At 32.4% G+C, this 20,739-nt stretch overlaps 1 protein-coding gene across 1 annotated transcript; it reads right to left on the bottom strand.

Moving 5' to 3' along the window:
* Positions 1-6,065: 6,065 nt before the first annotated feature.
* On the bottom strand, positions 6,066-9,350 carry LOC127083882 (cation/H(+) antiporter 2). The gene is made up of 3 exons (XM_051024241.1): positions 9,186-9,350; positions 8,131-9,111; positions 6,066-7,283 (listed from the first exon to the last, which is right to left on the bottom strand). Exons 1-3 carry the CDS (start codon positions 9,336-9,338, stop codon positions 6,066-6,068), a joined length of 2,352 nt encoding a protein of 783 aa, XP_050880198.1. The 5' UTR covers positions 9,339-9,350.
* Positions 9,351-20,739: the final 11,389 nt, after the last annotated feature.

A 20,739-nucleotide genomic window follows, 5' to 3' on the forward strand; every position in this document is an offset into this window, starting at 1 on the left:
CATAACCACAAACTTTGAATCTATGATGATTATTAGAAAATGTTAACATGAATGAATGATGCACATGTATTTGGTGTGAATGAGTGCAGATGAATCTCAAGCCAAAGGTTAGATGAAAAGTGAAAAGGGGAGGGAAAAGTTTATGGTATGACACATACTTCTTTAAACGTCTCCCTTAGATAAGACAATATATATCCTTCTTGAGCTGATAGCGGTCCTCGGTATGATGTCCTTTGACTTTGTGGAACTTGCACCAATTTCTAGGCTCAGGTCCCAAAATGTATGTGTTTGGAGTTGGCGGTTGAAGGATGTTATGCATGTGGAGAACTTATTGCCATATATGCTCCATACGGGTGTTCAGAGGCGTGAAAATGTCAGTGGGTTTTCCATTTTGCTTAAACATTTTCTTGTCTCTAACGAGTGATGTGTACTGATTCCTTCGTGATTGCTGCGAGCCTTCTACATTATAGGTGAGCTCTTTCACATCTCAGAATTTCTTTTTAGCATTACTTGCCCTTGATGTAGCATTCCACCCGTGTCACAACTTCGGCCAAGGACACCACTGGACTCTGGGCGGGGTATTCGTTGAGGGGTTCCACCCCGAGCCTATTTTGAAATGCTCCTACGAACTTTTTCTGGTTGGAATGAATGAACTTGATTATCGTCTTATTGAAGCGGACGAGGTATTCCCTTAGAGATTTAGAAGGACGCTGGCGAATGTTGAAGAGACTAGTGGTGACTATCTTTCTTAGCCTGCTTGCTGCAGTCTGATGGACTACTTTCTTTACTAAGTCCTAATAGCTGGTGACGGAGAGACGAGGCAGACCCATATACATGTTGATGGAGGAAACATGTTCATATGGTTTAAAGAGTCAATGGATCCAATGATGCGTATATATGTGTTGACGGAGGCAACATGATCATATGGGTCGTTACGACCATCGAACTTAGTCAACAAAGATGTCTTAAAGTTCTTTAGAACATGTGCCTCTCATATCTCGTCTGAAAGAGGTTAGGGGTCTAACATATCCACCTCGTTTGTAGGGTCTATTCCCGACTGTCGATGTTGGATATGGATGATGTCATCCTCTAGAATTTGGTTATGACGATGAAGGAAGTTCGTGGTGGTGTGCGTCTCTACCATGGAGCTTTCCTCGTTGCCAGATTCTTTTGTGCCTAGAGTTGTTGTCTTTTTGTTCACCATGAAGAAAAAAGAGGATAAATGTAGGAAAACAATCCAAAAGAATGTTTTTATGATGGCCCAAGTCAGTTTTACTAGGGCCTTACGGTGGGTGCCAGTTATACTTGCTAAAGTATAATACATGACAACCCCTAGTGATTAAGGGTTGTCAAAGGCTTTAAGGTTGTTGTAGGATTGAGATCTAGCTCACGTATGGATGTGGGAAGCTATATGTATGTGGTTTTATCTATTAGAATGTGATTGTACTCTCTCAATTTCAGGGTTGAGATATTTATAACTATATTGGGTCGGGATCATATGCCCCTTGGAAATAGCAACTAACACCGAGAGAACGAAGGAGTGGATATTCATTCCCATATTATTCAGTATAGTGTAGTTAACTTTTGTATGACTTATTTCACATCGTAGTGAATCATGAACACACCACTCCCCACTCTCCCATGTTTGACAAATTATTTCAGAAATAGGCGGTGTATTTAAGAAATGGATAACACATCCAATAAACAGGCATTTGATCTCGTAAATGTGCAATCATGTGGGAATTATGGCAATTCGAAGTGTCACTCACCTTTCCTGTCGCCTCTTATGTGTCCCTTTACGAATATACCGATACAAAATGTAATTTTGAAATTCCTAAATTTAATTAGAGAAATATTATTCATAAATTCTCGTAATTTTGAAAATTCTCCAAAATTTTCATCCAAACAAAGGAATTTACATAAAGAATTTTGAATTTCTTAAAAAAAATACATTATCTCAACATTTTCTAATGCAAAGCAAGTCTAGTAGTGCTTTTGGATGATGTATTTGAAAATGTATATAATTTAAAATTCTAAGCAATTCATATATTTTGATTGAATTTCTTTTATTTTAAATATTTTTAGTTAGGAAAGCTGATAAAATTCTTCAATTTTAATTTTTTTGAGGTTAGTTTTTATAAATTTTAAAAATTAAAACAAATTTAAAAAGTCGAGACAAATTTACAAATTTTAAAAAATGTGTGAATCATTTTAAAAATTTTAAAAAATATGAGAACCAACTTGTAACTTTTATAAGATTAATATAAATCTATTTAAAATTTATATTGTATAGAATAAAAATGGCATTTTACATTTCATGCAACTTGAAAGAATGTTTCATGTTCACCTTATGCTTGTAAAGTTAAGTTAATGAAGAAGTTTAACATTAATGCATTTTGTAACTTGTTTATTACCAAAAGCTATTATAAACAACATGACTATAATTAAGGATGTCCATGGATAACTATTTAATATAAATCAATTATTTTTATGGTTATGATTTATAAACCAAACCAGTTCTCATAAAAATCAAATTAAAATTTAAAACTGGTTTCGAACCGGTTTAAAACCGCTTTTAAATGGATTTTGATTTTAATCAAAATTATTTAATTTTATTTAAATTTTATTTTCTTTAAATTAATATTAACTTTTAAATTTAAAAACATAAACAAATTTTATGAGGTTTTAAAATATATTTTTTTAAAATTTAAAAAACATAAAAAAAAACAATTTAAAAAAAAAAAGAAAAATTCAGAAAAAAGAAAAAACAATATATAAAAAAAATTGAAAATAATAAAATTATATTCCGAAAATGAAAAAAATATTGAAAATAAAAAAAATCTTAAAAAAGAAATTATTCCAAAAAATTAAAATAACTGAAAAAAAATTATTTAAAAAAAATGGAAATCGAAAAATAAAAAAAGTTCTGAAAATAAAAAATAATTTTTATTCTGAAATTAAAAAAAATTATTATTATTTTTTTAAATTTTTTTATTTTTGAAAATAAAAGTTTTTTTTTATTTTGAAAATTGGAAAAAATAACCTTTTTGAAAATTAAAAAAATTATCAAAAAAATTATCTAAAAATAATCTAAATTTTTTTAAAAAAGAATTTTTTTTACTGGAAAAAATATAAAATATTTTTGATAAAAAATATTTTTTTTTATTTTAAAAAAATAATATTTTTATTTAAAACAAAATATCAAATATAATTTTTTCGAAAAAAAATTCCGAATATAATATTTTTCGTGAAAAGAAAAAAAAATCTGAAATTTATTTTTAAAATTTTAAAGAAATTAAAATATAAAATTGATTTATAATGTAATAAAATATGAAAATAGATAACTATAAAAATTTAACGCATAGTAAAATTTGGATATTCAATAACAAATCCACATTTTTATAATGGGTAACGATTTATATTTAGATAACAAAATGGATAACCAAATTTTTATTTTAGCATAACCATGTTTGGGAGATGATGCGCACCCCCCAAAAGGGGAGTTAGAGGAGGCGCCAGATGCATTGGGCCTCATGAAGATGCTTGTGGCGCCTGCATGGCCCTCCAAGAGGAGGCGCCCATGCATCTGGCGCCTGTGTGTTTTGCTTGTGAAAAGAAAATTAAATTTTGCAGCCAACAAGAATTAAACACACAACCTTTTAATTAGAAGTCAAACACATTTCCACTACACCACAAACCTTCATATTAATTTGTTTCATCATATACTTAATATACCGTGTATAATTACAGTAGATTAATAAATTACTAAATCTTAGTTGGATTTTTTTTCACTTAGTTTTAAAATAATGTATAATTACAATAGATTAATTTTTTTCATCTCTATATATTTGTCTTAATTATTTTCACTTAGAACTTTTATGCCTATTTTAAAATTTTAAATTAACTAAATATATATTTTATTTTATTTTATCGTTGTTTTAAAATATATAAGTTAAGAATATTATTTAATATTTACATTTTAATTTCTTAAGAGTACAATCGCAATTTTATATTATAACATTAAATATAAAATATAGATAATATCCATTCGACATATTAAATATGAACGTAGATAGTTAAAATATTTATGTTTATTTAAAATTCATTATAATAAAATTAAATAATATATATATATATATATATATATATATATATATATATATATATATATATATATATATATATATTTATAAAAAGAATTGTTTAATAAAAAAGAGTATTGTATAAAAGAATATTTTAATTTTATAAAAATAAACATTAAATAAAATAATGGATGAAACATAATGTAAAATAAAATTAAATATTTTAACTAATTATGTTTCATCCATTAATTTTATTTAATGTTTATGTTTCATAATTAAATATTTATTTTGAAGAGAATGATTAGTTAATTAGTTAAAAATTAATCTATTGTAATTATACATTATTTTAAAACTAAGTGAAAAAAAATTCAACTAAGGTTTAGTAATTTATTAATCTACTGTAATTATACATGGTATATTAAGTATATGATGAAACAAATTAACATGAAGTGTCTATGGTGCATTGGAAATGTGCTTGACTCCTAGTCAAAAGGTTGAGTGTTTGATTCTTATTGGCTGCAAAATTAAATTTTCTTTTCGCAAACAACACACACGCAGGCGCCAGATGCATGGGCTCCTCCTCTTTTGGAGGGTCATGCAGGCGCCACAAGCATTGGCGTCTCTTCATGAGGCCCAATGCATCTGGCGCATCCTCTCCCAAACATGGTTGTTATTTTAGAATTTTTTTTGAAAAATGGGTTATTTTAGAATTTTTTTTAAAAAACATGGTTATTTTAAAAAAAAATCACACCACTAACTATAACTATTTAAAAATAATTAATAACTCATATGAAATAGCTTCACTTATTGATGATAAATAACATTCGCAAAGACTCCGCAAATCTTAACTCAACTATTAAAAATTGATATTGTTAGATTGAATGTTAATATTAAAATTTGAACACTAAGGGCCTGTTTGATTCTCTTTTCAAAAACAGTTTTTTAATTTTTGAAAATTGAAAAATTAAAAACTCATTTGATAAATAGTTTTTAAAAAAAATGATTTTGAAAACTATTTTTGTTTTTTAATTTTAAGAACTAAAAACCCAAAACTTGTAAAAGCTATTTTGCTTTTGAATTTCTAAAACATCAAAACTGAAAACACGCAGGAAATTATAAATTTTTATTGATGGTATGATTATAATTACATTGATTTGTTAAATATGAATTTGTAATAGAAATTGTGTTTTTGTTGTGTGTAAGAAGAATTCAACAAATGGAAAATATTGTGTTTGCATTAAGAAACACATTTTAATTGGTCGGATATCTTCATGTCTATAACATGTACATTATATATTTGTCTATTTTTTATTTTTTAATAAAATTTAATTATTATTCTTTTGTGTATTTATTTTGTGATTACAGTTATACGTATTGGAAAAAAAATAATTTTATAACTTTTTTTAATAATTATTTAATATAGATATTTGTTTATCATTTACTTATAATCACACTATTTATTAGTTTAAAAACAAATCAACCAAACGAGTTTTTTCTTTTATCATCTCAAAAATAATTTTACAAAATACATCTTCCAAATGAATTTTTATTTTGTTTTCATTCTAAAAATAATTCTTAAAACTAATTTATAAAACAGTTTTTAAAAACAAAAAGTCGAAATTGAATCAAACAAACCCTAATTCTTAAAGTTGTATGTACGAGTTTTTAGTAGTTATGATCACTTTGTCTACAAATAAAAAAAACTCGCATTCACTAAAATAAACTTATTTGAACGAGAGAAACAAAAATTACAATAGTTTAAATTTTGCAACTCTAAACATCTCATTATATTAACTATTCCTATGAAGTCACGAATTTACCTATTATAGGCTTCAAAACTAAATAAAAACATATAATTTAAAAAATATATATTTAGCCTTTCTTTTCTTGTTTAACACACTATTGAATAACAAAAAAATGTTTGATCTGTACAGTGTAAATGATGATAAAGTTAAGTACATAATTATTGTACTTGGATAGTAATTAGTCATGAATTAGACCCTTCTTAACATCTCTATGTTGTTGAATTATTAAAACAGAACCATGAATATCAAAATCTGAAGAAGCCAAAACATCACCAACTGTTCCAAGTTCAGGACACTCTTCCCAATCACTCATACCTATTGTTAATGAACTATTTCCTCTACCACCTCTTCCTACTACAAACAAAGAGTACATATCTCCAATCTCTTTCAAAGATTCAACTGTCTGTCTTCCATCTGTAACAAACTTTTCCACATATCCAATTTGTCCTGAAGTCACATATCTATTATAGAAATCAACCATAAAAGTATTATCAATCTCATTCACCGTCTCTTCTCCCGACAACGACATTAAAATTTCCTTTTCATCAAATTGTACTCCGTTATCATTATGTTCGTTATGTGATGACGACGACGATGACGATGACAACAAAAATCTTATTATTGTTAAGTTAACTCGAGGACATTTTGAGATACGTAGGCTCCAAGCTATTGCCTCGCGATCGTCTGGTCCTCCGAAGAAAAGTGTTGCAACATTTTGCATACCATCGGACGCAATCAATTGTGAGAAACCGGGGACCTTAGTTAGTCCTCGCTCGATGATAACCCCGACAGAACAAGGCGCGTGTCTAAGAACCTTTTGATTAGTAATCCTTATACCTTCTTTTCCACTTTCTAACTTTCCATCAATTCTTTGATGCTTGTGAAAAGGAAGAATGATGATTGACACTTGAAGATCTTCAGCTTCATTACAAACATCTTCATACAAACTTGGAAAAGAGGATACTGCTCTTTTTTGGTGGACTAAAATCTTTGTGTCGGATGTGAATACATCTAAAGAGTTATTGATTTCAACTACATCGTTTCCGCCATAGTCATCGTCGTCGCTAAGGTCACCATTTTCCTTTTCATGGTACAATAAATTGGACTTGATTTTCTTCACAAGCTCAATTAAGTGCATTAAGTAAGTAGTTGAAGGAGATGTTCTTGATCCATGTATTGCTAGCACCGTTGCTAGAATCGCAGATACTTGTCGAGGATCGTATACGCAAGCTAGAATTCGAAGCTCGTCTTCCATTTTCTGTGGCTCAATTGCTGTATGATTATGTGAAAACATTTTCTCTTCTCCTCTTGCTAGAAAAGACACAATAATTCCTGATATTATTGTGTTAAGTACTATTGCTACTAGCAACACATTGTAAGCTTCTGTATCAAGATTCTGTAAATACAACAATAACCAAATTAATAGTTGATTTTAGATCATTGTAATTATAACTAGTAAGTAAACACTATGAAGCATGGAAGCCTATAGGATCAGGTGTGTCACAATATTTGACACGTGTGGGTGTCCGGCATCCATATGACACTCGTACGACATATGTTAAAAAAGTTCATACAAGTGTATATGTCGTGTCGTGTCCCGTGTCTGAAACATATATTACATATGTACGACACGTCTTAGAAATTCATATAAGTGTTTGTGTTGTTACTTGTCCCGTGTCTGACACCTATATGACTAGCGTGTGAATCGTGTTGAAAAATCCATTCAAGTATTTATGTCGTATCATGTTCCGTGTCAAACACCTATATGATACTCGTAGGACACATGCTGGAAAACTTCTAGAAATATTTGTGTCATGTTCCATGTTGTGTCTTGTGTTGAAAAATTCATACAACTGTGTGTGTCGATTCATGTCCTTTATTTGACACTTATATGAAAAATGTATGACACGTGTTGGAAAATTCATACAAGTGTTTGTGTCGAGTCGTGTCGTATCCTATGTTAGACACCTATATAACACTCGTATGACACATGTTGAAAAATTCATACAAATGTCTTTGATATGTCATGTCCCGTGTCTGACATCTATATGACACATGGAAAATTTGTACAAGTGTCTGTGTCGTGTCCCGTGATTGACACCTATATGACACCTCTACGACACATGTTATTGGAAAACTCATACAAATATTTGTACCGTGTCGTGTCATGTTTCTACGTGAGAGTCAGTGTTTCATAAGGTAAATGAATAAAAAGAAAAGATATGAAAAATGGTAAGAATTACTTGTTTTGCAGCAGCAGCAATGAAAAGAACATCAGCATAACCTCTAGTATTCATCAAAAAGCCAAGAAAAATTCCTTCACTTGTAGGAATATGAAGGTAACGACAAACCAAGAGAGTTCCACCAAGCTTGCTTCCAATGCTCAACAAAATCATTATAGCTGTATTTGCTATCTTATCCAAACTCTTGAATACATTTATGAGATCACATTGTAAACCCATGTACCCAAAATATACCGGAAGTACAAAGTTATAAATTGAATAACCAAGTTTATGAAGCAATGTTCTAGCAGTTTTTCCCTCTTTAGGAAAAAACAATCCAACTAAAAAACAATGAATAATACTATTATAACCCCAAATTTCTATAACCATTGAGGTAGTCAAAAGCACAAAGAGTATAAGTAATAGCTCAGGGGCTTTTAAGTATTTTTGGTTTTTATCTCTTGCATTAAACCAAATTGCCAAGTATCTATTCATAAAAGTCACTAGGGTTGTAATAAGGAGACAACAAAAACCCCTCGGAACATCGTGTAGTCTCTTCCAATTAACCATCATGTTGAATAACAATAAGCAAACCATTTCTGTAAACAACGCGGCGGACACCGCGATCCGCCCGACGTCTGACGCGGCGAATCGTAAATCTGCTGCCAAACGGATGACCATAGGGGAACTTGTGTATGCTACAACTAACATAATGATAGTGCAAAAATAAGGCATTGAGGAATTTATATCTAACTCTTCATATAAATAAAATGAGACAGATAAACCAAATATTGCACCCATTATTGCACCACCACATGCTACCAAGGTTACTAAACGAAAATGACGCTTTGTGTATTGGATATTCATCTCTAATCCGAATAAAAACATGAAGTTTATGCGACAGAAGAAGCTAACAACTTCGTAGTAATTCATCGAATTCGCAGGAAAGAATATGTCTTTTATGTAAGAAACATGTGACATTGGACCTAACACCAAACCAGCCTGTGATTGAAAACAATGCAATAACCATTATTTATGTTAATAATTTATAATAAAATAATTGATTGATTTATTACCATAATTTGTGCAATGGGTCCAGGTTGACCAACGGTTCTAAGAACAACATTGAAGAAGTGTGAGACAACAAGAATACAAGAAACTTGCATTCCCATTGAGTTCAATGGGTTAACAAGATCTTTGTTACAAAACATGTTGTGTGTGGCATCCATTGTGTTAATTAGAGCAAGAATTGATATGGAATTCTATGTTTTAGGAAATCTTTTTGTTTTGCATGTAGGTTGTGTTTGTTTATGTCTGTAATTCAGATCCTAAATTATTGGTGGAAGACTTGTAGGTAATAAAACATATGTTATTTATGTCTTTCATAATTTACTTTAGCTAAAACTGACAGTTGATTTTTATGTTGAAAGTATTTTTATACTATATGAATTACTAAATTTTAATAAGAATTAAATAAAATGTCACATGTTTCAAAAATTGATATTTGTAATAGAAAATTACAACTAATATTCTACGAAGCAATGGAGCTAGGAGACAAATGAGATTAAAAAATTACAAGTGACATAAATGTCACTTCACATGCTCAGGTGATATGTCTCCTAAGTTTATAAAGAACATTATAAAGAGGCCATACCAAGACGATTTTGACTTCTATGAATGAAGGAGTATGATGGAAAAATGTACTCATTGATTAGTGTGAAACTTATCTATTTTCCATTATCTAATCTACACGTGTATTACCTTACTTGCATACAAAGTAACATATGAAACCCCTAATTTATGCAAATAATGAAGTATCCTAAAATAAGGTAGTTATCATATTTTATCTCATTTTTTAATGTATAGGTTTAAAGGATGCATAAGATTGAAGAAAGGATTACAATCCAAGCAAAAATGAAATTTTTTTACTCAAATATCCTATATTTTCAAAAAAAAAATCTCAAAATAATTCAATTTAAAAAAAAATCTCAATTTATCTCAGTTTCAAAAAAAATGTTAAGGCATAGGCACCAGAGCAATTGGTGCATATCCTTAATTTTTAAGAGGGGCGCCAATTGAATATGCAACAACACATGGTGCTGCCAATCCAATTGGCGCCCATGTGTATAAAGTGAGAGGAGGCGCCGATTGGTCTGGCGCCTCAGTGTGATATGCAATTTTTTTTATAAATAGAGGTGTTGTGTGATTCATTTTTTCACATCTCTTTTCGTCATATTGCAAACATGTTTGGTGTTCGTCGCCGCTATGGAAAAGTGATTTATTCGAGAGACAAGCCTCCGATGTTGATGCTCTTCTGGAACATCTGTCGTTTCGATCAACTAAAGAGGGAGATGGTTCGTTGATTAGATGGAAAAATATCAGAAGGGGAAAAATTAGAAGTATTGATAGACTCGATAGTATATTTGGTTGGGCGCGAGTAAAAACTGATAAGGATGTTAGGGAAATGATGTTTGGACCAGATGACATCAGTTTCATTGTTGTAATCAATTAGAAATGTTGTTTTTAAATATTGTGGTTAAGTATTTTCATCTGTATTCGATATTTATTTTTTGTGTTGTTTATTTAGACTTGTTCTGTTTTAAGTGTGTTTATGTTGGAGTGATGTTTGTTGTTAACCTTTTGTAGCAAAAAGTTAATGTTATATAAAAATCTAAGGTTACAAAAATTGAAAAGAGGTACTAAATTATGATGCAGAGGTTGCTCCTAGATTGGAACATTTGTTCTTATTGTGTCCGGGTTGACGACATATACTACATAATCTTATTATTTTATAAGTCGTATCCATTTTTATTCTAATACGTGTGTTGTTTGACCATCTTTTTTTTCCTTTGCATCTCATCGTTGTGCCAAACTATTCCCCTTCATATGGAGGCCAATATTCCTCAATTGCTAGCACTAAGAAGCTTCTGTATGGGTGAATCACATAGAGGCACAATTGCAAACATAGAAACTTATGTAAGAGTTTACTTCTTGTATTATTTTTCTAACACAATTTTTTATAAAGTAACTTATTTTGTTGTTTATTTTTTAGGATGTTTCTAGGTTTCGAACTCGTGTCCACGAATTTGTTCACATGGACGCGATGATTCAACCTTATGTCGAACTCGTCGGTTTTGGGCATGTAAGCAAAATAATGTCTTCGTCGATTGATATTAAATTTATTCTTGCATTATGTGAAAGATGGCATCCTGAGACACACACATTCTAGTTTCCAACCGATGAATGTACCGTGACGTTAGAAGATGTCTACATGTTATTGGGACTGCCTATCGAAGGTAAGGCGATAAATGGTGAAACCAACTATGCGAATTCAATTTGCATGAACCTCTTGGATGCTGACTTGTTAGATGATAACTCGAGAGGTCAAGGTATACTCCTTTCACGTCTTAAAGCATATTACAACAGCTTACAATTAGATGAAAATTCTACCGAAGACGCTCGAATAATAAAAACTAGGTGTTATATTATGCTTTTAATTGGTTTATTTTTATTTCCCAAAGGTAGTGGTTCTAGTATGCATGTTATGTATTTACCTTTACTAAGACATGTAGATAGAATAAGAAGTTACAGTTAGGGGTCCGCTTGTTTGGCTTATCTTTATAGCTCTTTGTGTAAAAATGCACATAAAGACACATCTACATTTTCTGGATTTGAGTTCATCGCCGAGGACATGTACCTATACGACCCACGCCAGGAAACTTACACACAAGAAGGTTCAACATCTAACCCCCAACAACATTGTTAGACCGGTTACTCACAACCCTCTATCCATCAAAATTTATGATCCACAAACACACAAACCTACAACCCTAACATGTCAAACACCCAACCACAATACCAAGAGCATGCCCCGTACCACCACCAACAAGTAGATCATCATCAAGACACCCAACATCGTTATGCACCTAACACATCACCCTACCATAGCCGCCTTAGCCAAAACACTCAGCGATCATTTAACACCAACCGTCCCTCCCCCTACTATAGACAAGAAGCTCATACATCACAAAACCAAAACATGCAACAATCATATGGCTACCAAACACCACAACAATCATTTCAAATATTCCTCGACGCATCATTCACACCAATGTATCCCATCAATCGTCATGGTTTCCCTCCAATAACTCAAACACAACCCAACTACTTTGCATGGGTCATGAACTCAGCTATGGCAGTAGCCCTTCAATGCATACACAAGATTATACGTATTTGTATGAATATCTCAGGCAATCTCCTACAGTTGATGGTGATGTTCTTGGGTCCTCAGATACTCAAACACTTGGGATGAATCATCAACGTGGGTTAGGGCACGAGTTCGAGTTGCTAGGGGATGTGGGATCGGAGGTCGGTTAGGTCATCACAATCAACGACATTAGTCTTTTTATGTAAACGCGTATTAATATTAATATGAATTAGCCCAATTTCGAATTTTATCTATAATTTACAATGTTTTTCAAAACAAATTACAAACACACACAGGTGTTAAACCAATTGATGTCTCCTTTATAAATTAACACACATACGCCAATTGGATTGGCAGCACTAGGTGCACTAGTCAATCCAATTGACGCCACCTCACTAAGTTTAAGAGCAGACACCAATTCATCTGGCACCACCTCTTTAAAGCGGGGTATTTTGGGAAATAATCTAAAAAGTGGGTTATTTTGGGGATTTTTAAAATAAAAAAAAAGGATTATTTGGGTAAAAAAAAATCCAAAATGGAGCAAGGAACTTAATTTTTGAACAACAATGGTCTTATTAACTCAATGGACCCGCAAGTCAATGGGAATAATATCGTAGACCACTAAAATTTATGGTGGTTCATAAAATAGTCAAGGTTGCGATGGGAAAAGACACATCAGCTTTGCAAGCCACATTTCGCAAAACAAATTAAGACTAGTATGAAGTATATAAATAGGAAGTCAAGATAGAGGTATCGAATTTTGTAAGCATTTAATCTCTTTTAGTTTTTTTTAAATATTATCAACAAAAAAGAGTTAGTGGGATGATAAATGTAAAAATACATAAAATTCATAAGCACTTATTAACTTTTTTTGTAAGTAATCAATGGAAAAAAACATAAATTTATCAGGAAAAAATGATAAAGTGCATGTGTGAGCTTTTTAACTGTGTAATTATCAAGTACATGCAAAAAGGACCAAAAAAGCACCAAAAATTGAAAGAAAGAAAAATACCATTTTAGGCACCAAAACTCGCTTAGCTAAGGACCATACCTTGCTAAGCCATAAATAGCAAGAAAAAGGCCAAACAAAGCATAGTCCGACTACAAAACTCGCTAGCAGGCGATGTTATGCTATTTATATGTGCAAGTATACATAGTCCAATAGTAGCATGTGATGTAAAAGTAAGAGTATTTATCCCATAAAGATTGTATTAACTTAAGTTGATTCTCTTTACAAAACTGTGTGAATAGTCATGAGCAAAAGATAATAATAATGGTTGGTTGTTACAAATTCAGGTTCATAAGTAATTAATAAGAGTAAATAAGTTAAACTAATAGTGAGAGACATGTTGAAAAATGACCCATTTAATGATTTTCATATTTTGTGTCTGAATGATGAGACGTGTCATGGCAAATGAGGCAGAAAATAATCTTGTGGTGTATGTCTACAACATCAAAGCATATGCATTAAGTTAGGAAAACAAATCTCTAGGTCTCGCAATAACATTAAATCATGTGTTGTATAACTTCTGATTTCCCCTATGGTATAGTAATTTATGTCGAAAGTGACTAATCTGGTGAATATGCATATCCTACTATTTTCAACCACATTTACCATGATTTCCACTTGTTAAGAGATCTCTCAATATTAACAAGCTTTTACCTATTCATAAGGTGATTAGAAAAAGAAACAAATGTATAGCATTATTTCTCATGATAAAATGCATCACTAGAACTATATCATCTAACAAAAAATATTACTTTGCATTAAACTTCACATTACTTAACATAAGGAGTTTATCTCATGGTGAGCATAAGAAATACTACAAAATAAATTCTTAAAGTTAACATTTCTAAACACTAATGAAAATAAAATGTAAACATATTTGTAGCACTTCCACTTTTTGCAATCTTTAATCTACAAGAGGTGAGTTATGTCACGCCTGACAACTCAACACTTCTTCAAGAAAGGAATGAGGAGATATATTTTAGAAAAGACCGTGACTATGGAAGCATTCAATAAGTTTGTCTTGTTTTTATTATGAAATAAATTTCTCCCCTCTTAGAAGTGTAAAAATAAAACATATTTATTTCTTTAGTTGTGTAGCTTGAAGATTAACTATCAGTATCATCATCTCCATCATAATTTAACTTTTCTATCTTTGGTATCCAAATCTTTTTGGGTCCTTTGATATTAGTAGAATACATATTATGAACAAACATCTTTATTTTTTAAATTTCAAAGTGATCTTTATAAAAATATAAAGGAGGATGTCCTTATTTTCTCTCATGACTCTTTTTTATGAGACAAAAATCATGGCAATGTGGCTGTCTTTATTGTTGTAATTGTATTTTAGGGTTTTGCATTTAAATTTTTGTTGGGAATTGAAAATATTTCTTAAAAATTTACTATTATTCTTAGGTTCATAAGCAAAACCAACTTTATTGTAAGACACCTTTTGGTTACCTAACAAAAGATTCAAGTTGTCTCTCCCTTTAGTGAATTCATCAAGTGTATTTAGAAGATCATCAATTTTATTTTTCAAAATGTCAGATTGATCACACTTTATAGATTCCTCTAAGACTTTATGAGATGAGGAAGAGTTTTTTTAAATATATCATATTCTCTCTCTCTCTCTCTCTCTCTCTCTCTCTCTCCCTCCTAACATGTTTTTATTTTTCAATTCAAGGGAAGATATAATGTCTTTGGAGGTAGAGATAATTTGTTCTAATTTATTCGTTTCTTTTTTTAGCGTCATACAAATGCCAAATAAATCTTGATAATAAAATGTGAGGTTACCTTATCATCTTTTTTATTTTTTGTGAGACCTAGGTTTTCTTCTTCCTTATCTGAAGACTTAATCCTCATCATTATTCTAGGATATTTATTATCTTTTTTCTTCTCTCACGGATTTATTGGACTTTCTTTGATTTTGGTTTCTTCTCTGGTTTTGTGGGAAGTTTGGTCTTACATGTGTCGCGGTGCAAAAAATACCTGAGTGTACGAACGCTCGAAATAACAACAGAGTCGCCACCGAAGTTTATTTTTAAAAGCTAAAACTTCGATAAAACCCTAAAATAACAATAAAAATGATCGTCACAACCAAATTTGGGTTCAGGAGTCGATTATGCGTGGGGAAGGTACTACCACCCCGCACATTAGTTGTACTCAACGGGAACCGTTTAGTCAACTTTGTGAACAAGAGTGCTAGCTTAAGTTATTTGATTTCTTCTAATTATTATGTTGTGTTTATTTGAAGTGAAAAGGGATAAAAATATGTTTTTTATTAGGGTGGTTGACAAGACTGTGAATCTACTACGTATCCCCAGATGCGGTAGGGAAATCAAAGCTACGTAGTTCTTTGTAGAAAAACTTGTGCGTTGGTTGATTTTAGTGAATTATGTTTAGGTCGCGGTTAAACATTGCTTGTTTCTCGCATAAGGGAGGATGAAGCATTTATTTGTATATCGCGTCGGAATGGATCATGCTTGATCGTATTCGAGCGGTTAAACATTGCTTGTTGCTCATGCATGGGAGGATTGTCCTTTATACTTATGATTGACCCGGTATCCTGATTTATGTTATGTATGTTTTATTCTTGTAGGATATTCCACTTTGGGTGGAAATATTGTGCATGAACTGAGGTATGTGATGCATGTATGGATGTAATTGATTGAGTGAATTTTGTTTTTTGATGAGTTTTCATGTTTCGGAGGGAGGGCTATGCATATATGTGTATGGGCATGCTGATGACCGATAGTGTCATCCTCCAAAATTTACCCTCCCTTTTTCCTTTTCCATAGATGCATTTGTATACACTCAAATCATATTATGCATGACCATTGCATTGCGTCATTGGATCACAAGCTTGGCCACATTTTGGTTTGTATCTTAACATTAGGGTTTCATATTGATTTTGATTGAAAACTAACCCTAACTTCAATAATATATGGTACTTATTTATTACTTTTCTCATGTAGGTGATCATGCTCCAAATCAAGGCAATACAAAGGTCTTTTGTTCAAGAAAGATGCAAGTTTTTTGCATGTGATTCAAAGATGGTTCATGTGTTTATTTCCAAATTACATCACTCAATCTTCAAGCTATTCTCAAGATCACTCAATACATAATCAATTTGTCATCAAATGATGCTTATTCTATCATCATTGTAGCTTGAAATGCAAGAAAACTTCATGTTTGCACAAAGGGGCACAAGTGGGTTGACCTAATTTGCAAGTATGCCATGCCTTTGATCCAAACTCCATAACTTCTTCATTTTTTATCCAATTTCCAAGATTATTTGAGTAAAATGTTCCTTTGAGTCCCTATACAACTTTTCTTCAAGGTTCAAACATCAATTCAATCATTAAGGACCTCATTTATGCAAAGGACCAAGTTGCCAAAATTGGCTAAAACCTTGCCATGACCCCTACTTTCCACCCATGCCATTTCTAGATCAAACATCTTTTTAACCCTATTGTTTTTTCATATTGTTAATCTTATGTCAAAGATAATTTGGCCCAAGTTTGGATCAAAATGCACAAGGGAAACAAAAGTTACAGTGTCATCAACTTGGGACCTCAAAGTGACCAAACATGCCTCATGCTGCTTGACCAAATGCCCAACCTAAATTGCAGGTCACACCCCTAACTTCCCACCTTTGTAACTTTATCCTCAAAACTCCTTTCAAGTTTATTCTTTTTAAATTTTATTCTAATCCATGAAATTATCATTTGCCTCAAAAAAATTGGAAAACGCTTGAGTGGATTGCATTTGGCCTAAGCATGAACATGGTGACCTAAACTCTGTTTTGCACCATGACATATAATGTGGAATCATGCCAAATTCAACTTGGTACCACTTCTCACATGTGAAAACTTGTTTCTCATGACCAAACGCATCTCACCACAACATAAAACGACTTGGAAAATGCCAAAATCACAAGTTTCGTGCCATTTTTTCACACAGTTTGGATCTCAAATTTTTTGATTTGGTTCACACGTTTGGAATCCAATATCACACGAACCTTGTCCTCACTCTCTTCCCTATAAATAAAGCAAAGTTTTGCCTCATTCAGGAAGCTTCAACATCCAAGAAATCTCTGTCTCACTGAAACTTGAAAGCACCAAAAAACCAACTAACGGTTCCATTAATTCAGGCCCTTACCTTCGAGTTTCTTTGCCCAGAAAGCTTCACCAACGTCCTTTGAACCTTCTCCAACTGGAACCAAGCTTCGAGACTTCCTGAGTTTCCCTGGCCGTTTTCACCATCTTCAACCTCGAGCTTCTATTTGGACAAGGTAGTTACGAGTAAAATTACACTTCAAACAAGTTACCATTCTCTTCGTATTGTTCCACTGATCAAAAGCCCTCTTCTACCTTGGATTTATCTTTTGATTTCGTCATTTAATTTAACTTTGAAGAACTAGGGTTCTTCACAATTTTGAGCAGATTCTATCTGCTCAGAGCAAATCAATTACTCTAATGTAGAGAGACGTGAACGATGAATGGAGAAGAAGCTTGCACGTTTGGTGTTTGAGCTTAAAAATTCAAGTTCATGAACCTGCAAAATCAATAATTTGGAGGTTGAAGATGAAGCCATGCGCGCGCTTCAGATGGAAATTTAAAATCTCCGGCCAACCACCGCGTGACACGCAACCTAGCCGTTGCATTTAAATTTCTTATTCCTATTTTATTTCATGTAATTTTCTTTTTCTTCCAAAATTCATTTTTAATAGCTCCTTTATTATTTTTTATTCCAACTTTTTTTCATAATTTCATAAAACTATTTTCTACCACATGTAATTTTTGCATAATTTTTAGAAATCATTTTGAATTTAATTCAAATTTTGTTTTGCTTTCCATTTAATTTTGATTTAGAATTTTTTTTAATCATTTTGAAACATTTTTCACCCTAACTTTTGTAATCTCAATACTTAGAGTATTTGTGACTTTCTCAAATTTTTTGGGACATTTCTTTGGTGTTTTGATACCTCTTTGGAATTTTCCCTTTTATTTTCTTTTTTAAAATCATTTATAAATCTTTTTTATGTCTTTTTTATTATTCACTTGATGTTTTGACTTAAGTTGATTGCTTGGTTGATGAGATCTTCCATATTTCAAATCATTAATAGATGGACTTGAGGTTGATTCAACTTTCTTTGATTCAAACATGTTGATAGATGATCATGAATCATCTATAACACTTTGCATCATCTACAACACTTTGCATCAATGATAGGTTATCCCTTGATGCGCCATATTTTGAGTCCTTTGATTTGTGGATAGATGGATCTCTATGTGATTGCCTTAGCTCTATTTTTCATTGTTTCTATCTTCATCTCTTCTCTTCTTTCACTTTGATCATTATGTTACATGTTGTAGGAGATTAACTTTGTGTTAATTCTCTAACATGTCTGACATATAGATTGTTATTGACCGGCCTCAGATAGGTATGACTTCTACGTAAGCCTACTTACGATTAATTAGCATAGAACTAAATTGTCCCGACACAATTAAGTGACCACTAACTCCTAACATTACTTTATTCACTTTACTTTGTTGCCATTTAATTCTTGCCATTTAATTTATGTCATTTACTTTTATGTCATTTACTTAATGCAATTTACTTTAATGCCTCATTACTCATCATCTCACTTCATACTTTATTCATCTTGTCTTATTCATCTACTACTTTACATGGTGTTTGGTTTGCTTGATTAGTATCAATGAATCAAAACATGATAACATGACTTGACTTGATCTTTAATACATATGTTTGACTTGGAGTGTTGATGACCTCTTTGGACTTTGGGCTTAGGACTTAGGACTTAGACCATTTGCTTGACTTGGAGTGACCTTGGACCCATGGACCTTGTGGACACTTTGACTTGCCTTTGCTCCTGTTGAACTTTTAAGCTTGTAATTTTATTCATATGCTTTATGCATCTTGCTTATTGCATTCATCTGCTTAGGTTAGCACACTTGCACCCACATGGCTTTCTCTTGGGCTACCTAACAATGAGACATAGGACAATACACTTTGCACCCACATGGATTTCTCTTGGTCTACCTAACAATGAGACCTTAGGCTAGTCTTTGTATGATCATGCATATTGTTTGTTCATCAATTTCATTCCCTTGATTTGGTTTGATCAAATTCCATTTTGATTAACTAGATCCTTTCATATGTTACACTTCCCCTTAGTCTTTGTCAAGTGACCATAAGTCCCTTGGTCACTTGATGGGACTTGTCTCTGTTACTTTGGAGCTTCAGCCTCTCAACAAGTACAATACTTCTAGTGGACTACAGATTTCCTCAGCAGATCTCAATCATCTAAATCATCCCCACAAGCATCCTTGGGAACCTGCTTCAACAACTTGTCATCCATTGACTAGGCTTGCATGCCATAAGCCTTAAGAAATAAAAAGTGATGAGAGGGGATCTTCCCTACACTTGTCTAGAATACCTCTGTGTGCAGGATGTAGACCCTAGTTGCTCAGAGTATTCGTTTCTGTTCATAGACTTTAGTGCAATTCCAATCAATTCACTGACAAATCTGTAACTAGCCTTGTGACTCCTTTTACCTCTCCCTTTGGCAACCCCATATGCTCTCCTGGTTTAAACAACACTCCCTTACCATGTAAGTCTCTATGCTTTGGTAAGGCCTTTACCATGTCAGTCCCCGTGCTTTGGTAAGCCCCTTTTTCCTGGTTTAAACACCACAAATTCAGGTTTACACCGTCATGGTTATATACCTCCTTTGGGACACACCTCTATGATTAACTCTCATTACTTGGTTTTAACACCATAATTCAGGGACACACCTCTATGGTTAACCCCATATTCTCTCTTGGTTTAAACATCATTCCCTTACCAAGTGAGTCATTGTGCTTTGGTAAGGCCCCTTGTCATGTGAGTCACAATTCTTTGACAAGTTTTTTCCATGCTTTCCTTTATTACCATATGAGTCCTTATTCTTTGGTAAGACCCTTTTCATGTGAGTCTCAGTGCTTTGACAAGTTCCTATCTTCTTGCCTTGTTAGTCCCAATTGCTTAGGCAAGCCTTTCCTTTTTTGCTCTTGATTTAAACACCACAATTTGGGTTGACACCGTCAAGGTTATACACCTCTACTTCTGGTTTAAACACCACATTTGTTATCTCTTTTGATTTAAACACCATCCAGTCTTTTCCGGTTTAAACACCACCCCTAATCATTCTTTTTTCTTAGTCTTTGTCCTCTGAATTGTAAGACAATCGGGTATGATAATCCTGGATAACTTCGAAGAATCGTGTTCGTACACTTTCCGAACAAAGTATTTCGACCCTATTCTCTGCCTGGGTTCACGAAATTTTTGTGGGGATAATTCTTGAAGAACAATTTGTTTCTGGCAAAGAGAAATGTTCAGGAATGTAGAGAGA

Source organism: Lathyrus oleraceus, chromosome 5, assembly GCF_024323335.1.
Source record: "Lathyrus oleraceus cultivar Zhongwan6 chromosome 5, CAAS_Psat_ZW6_1.0, whole genome shotgun sequence".
Lineage (NCBI taxonomy): Eukaryota > Viridiplantae > Streptophyta > Magnoliopsida > Fabales > Fabaceae > Lathyrus > Lathyrus oleraceus.

Excerpts from the sequence above, each read along its gene's own strand:
- LOC127083882 (XM_051024241.1), bottom strand. The coding sequence starts at position 9,338 with ATGGATGCCACACACAACATGTTTTGTAACAAAGATCTTGTTAACCCA. Across the intron at positions 9,112-9,185 it reads GACCCATTGCACAAATTATG|GCTGGTTTGGTGTTAGGTCC; the intron begins GTAATAAATCAA and ends TTTCAATCACAG. Across the intron at positions 7,284-8,130 it reads TTGCTGCTGCTGCAAAACAA|AATCTTGATACAGAAGCTTA; the intron begins GTAATTCTTACC and ends TTGTATTTACAG.